Here is a 3,460-nt window from a genome sequence, read left to right as displayed (position 1 = left end):
GCCAATATTAAAGTTATAACATTTTCGTATTTTTTGCGTGGCGCACTCTTTACAGCCCTGAATATGTCGCATCAGATGTGTGCACATTCCACATCTCACAAACCTCCGTGAATGGCGAAACGCTTTTGAAAATCGATCTTGACAAGTATCCACAGAGAAAGCAATTTCCCAAAACCCAGTATCATGAAGTTGCCTGAGAAGGATGGTCATCGAATAAAACGGCCAATACTTTGTTGATTTATGTTGATTGCATATTATATATTGAAAAAAACATGTGGAAAAGAAATTAAAAAAATGCATTGAATATTAGAACAAACAAGTGTTGTATCATATACCTGAAGATTATGAAACTGATAGTGATTTCATGAATGCGAGTTGAATGTTCGCAAAATATATCGTTGAAACATTTTACAAATCTCAACATAAGTATGTTTCGTGTTTTGGAAATCTTGCTCTCAATGGGCAAATTGATGATTATTCACAATTCAACATCCATGCCACATTCCAACTGTGTGAGATAGCTTAGTATTTTCACTTTTGCGACAGCTCGTTTGTTTGGCGGTAGTCTCTGTAACGGACCAACAAGTGAAAGGGCATAATGCTCCTCTTCTGATATTCGATCAGATGAATCTTTCGTACAATGTTGAGTCATCGCTTGTGGTGGTTCATGGTCTTCGGCTTCAGCAAGTCTTCTTGCTTGCTTGGCTGTAGAACTGCCTGCAGCTGGCGTCGAATCATCTACACGTTTATCTAGCTTCCGTTTGTTAGATTCATCATTTTGCGAAAACGAGTCTTCCTGCATCGAATCGTCGTCGTCGTCGTCGTCGTCTTGTTCAGCTTGATCTCTTGCTGAAAAGTTATTCTCTGAAGAATTTCGCTGGCCAGTGAAATACCCCTCACCGAATGTGAATTCGCTCTCCAGATCTGCTGGATTTGTTTCAGAACTGTAACCAAAAAACGAAAAGTTTAGAGCAAAGAAAAGATTAAATTCAAATCTATACTTTACCTTGAATCGGGCACCTCATGGTAAGTATCCAGCATTCCGATTCTTACCCCAATCGAAACTTTGGGAACAGCAACTAGAATTTAAATAATAAGAAGTATGTAGGTAAACACGGGAGCTTTCTCCACTTACCGCGCGGTGTGTCCTTGCGTATGTTGAAATTCAACGGGATAGCATCTCGGCTCAGCGTCGTTCTTTGAAACTGTCTCCGGAGGTACTTTTCACTGAAATGTATCTCGCAAACAGCTCGTCTCGAATTCAGCGGTAGGTCTTCAACGTCCTCATTGCCGGACAACGCGAGCCATATTCCTCGTCGGTTGTCCTTCGGGACGTTGAAGAACGTCAGCTTCGAGAATGGCCTTGGCCGGTTGTAGCAGTCCTTGAATATGCAACAAGACATTGTAGGTGCTTCGGAATGGATCGGAGTTTAAATGCAGAAGGAAATGATTTGTTTATTCGACTGAAGGTAAACAGAAAATGAAGTTAGTTTTGTTTTCTCAGATTTTGTTTCCCGCAAGATGAACAGAAGTATACTACCAAGTGGTTTATATAAATTTGTGGAAATGTAATCCACAAATACACTGTAGATTGAAAAATTATTTACCTTCAAATGAAAAATATTACAGTAAGTTACATTTAATGCGACATTTGGCTAATTGGACAGACCTGTAATGCGACAAGTTTAATTGAACATTTTTACCTTTAATTGGACATTTTTTCAAACATCGAGTTCGGGGCCCAAATTATGGCCCCACATTGACAGTCGCCACCAGACGTCGACACTGTACCACGTTCATCGCCAATGTCCAATTACAGGTCAAAATCCAATGCGACACTGAGTGGTGCCTCGGCATATCGCATTAAAAGTAAAATACTGCACATGCTTTCCAGTTCATTGAAATCACCATGTGGTCTTTTCCTCCTCGTGCTTGGACGGTTACGATGCCTTCAAACAAATTTCGCTCTATTGCTGATTTGCATCTTTTGGTGTTTCCTGAGCTTATCATGGATGTTGCACGAACGTTCACTGCCACGCCACCTACTCAAGTTAGCTTTGAAAAGCTGGTCTCTGCTTTGAAATTCGTGATGTCAGACATTCGAGCCTCCATGGAGGAAGATTTGGCTGAAGCAATTCTGTTTTTACGAGCATTCTAAATTTGGTGCAACTGTCTAAACTGTCCAATCAGAGAAAATCGTAAAATGTAAAACCTGGTTTCAAATTATTTCATTTTATTCAGAAGGGGTCGGAGTCTACGTCGAAACTAATAATTGTGGGGAGTCGGAGTCAGAGTCTACGATTGACATATACACTGAGAGGAATAGTTAGTAAATACGACGAATTTTTTAGTACATGTTACCAATTCTCTAGTCATTTTCTACCCTACTAATCATTGGTACATATTACGAATGAAAAATGGTAGGCACAAACGTCAAGCAAACTACGATTTGTTGGTCCAACATTGGTGCAATATCAATGAAAATTTTGGCTTCTCATTTGTGAGAGATAATCATCAGGGATAATAAAAATGTTTTGACGTAGGATTACGTCTTTCGGGAACATATTGGGGTACAAATTGAAAATCGAAAATTCTAGCACATCGTGAAAATTGTCCGATTTCAAACGCTTATTGCTCAGTCATTTCATGATAGATTGATGAGATTTTTGCGTTAATCAATTTCGGCACTCCATAACAATTTTTTACATTGAATGGAATAATATATGTCATGGAACTAACTAACGAATAATTAGAAAATCTCAACCCCTATCCTAACGGAAATACACACTTCTGATTGGTCGAAATTGACGACACATGCGGTGGCTCATGTACTTACAGTTATTGGTAAGTTATTTCCTGATGGATTTACGAGATAATTGCATCAATCGATCTGAGCACTCCATAACTATCCATCACAATTGATAAAATAATATATCATATGAAACTAACTAGCAAACAATAAAAAAAATTCCAAACGGAAATACCTCGTTCTGATTGGTCGAAATATAATATACGGAGAAATCGGCACATCGAAGTAGAGGGAACTTTTGTTCCCACCGAAGTGTATTCCCTAACAGAGACATCAAAACCAAGCTGCCTGGGGGAAATCAGCATGTAAATACCCTCGTGGTCGATAGTTTAACTAACGACGCGAACAAATGGATAGTGCTTATTGTAACTAGCGTGGGTATTGCTGATTGCATACTTGCTGGCGAATTAGTAGGGAGCGATGAATGAGTTCGTTCCAATAAGAATCTTTCGATGGATTAATTGAAGAATGATATTTAAATGAACTGAGTAAAACCTATGTGTGATAGAATATAAATAAACTTTAAATTTGGAACTTTTATGTTGGTTGCTTCGTGAAATTTCATATCAATGACCGATACTATTGTCCAATTGAAATTCGCATTGAGGCATGTAGCATCGTGTTCCGTTGGGTTTAAAGCGAAAATGCCAT

General features: G+C 38.8%; 1 protein-coding gene across 1 annotated transcript; it reads right to left on the bottom strand.

Annotated features, from left to right (window-relative positions):
- Positions 1–233: 233 nt before the first annotated feature.
- On the bottom strand, positions 234–1,540 carry LOC129777979 (uncharacterized). The gene is made up of 3 exons (XM_055784593.1): positions 1,136–1,540; positions 1,007–1,079; positions 234–944 (listed from the first exon to the last, which is right to left on the bottom strand). The coding sequence occupies exons 1-3, from the start codon at positions 1,401–1,403 to the stop codon at positions 479–481; spliced, it is 807 nt and encodes a 268-aa protein (XP_055640568.1). The 5' UTR covers positions 1,404–1,540; the 3' UTR covers positions 234–478.
- Between the last annotated feature and the right edge of the window lie 1,920 nt (positions 1,541–3,460).

Source organism: Toxorhynchites rutilus, chromosome 3 (assembly GCF_029784135.1).
Source record: "Toxorhynchites rutilus septentrionalis strain SRP chromosome 3, ASM2978413v1, whole genome shotgun sequence".
NCBI classification, from domain to species: domain Eukaryota; kingdom Metazoa; phylum Arthropoda; class Insecta; order Diptera; family Culicidae; genus Toxorhynchites; species Toxorhynchites rutilus.
Note: the sequence above shows the minus strand (reverse complement) of the source record. Positions and strands in the feature narration are given on the sequence as shown.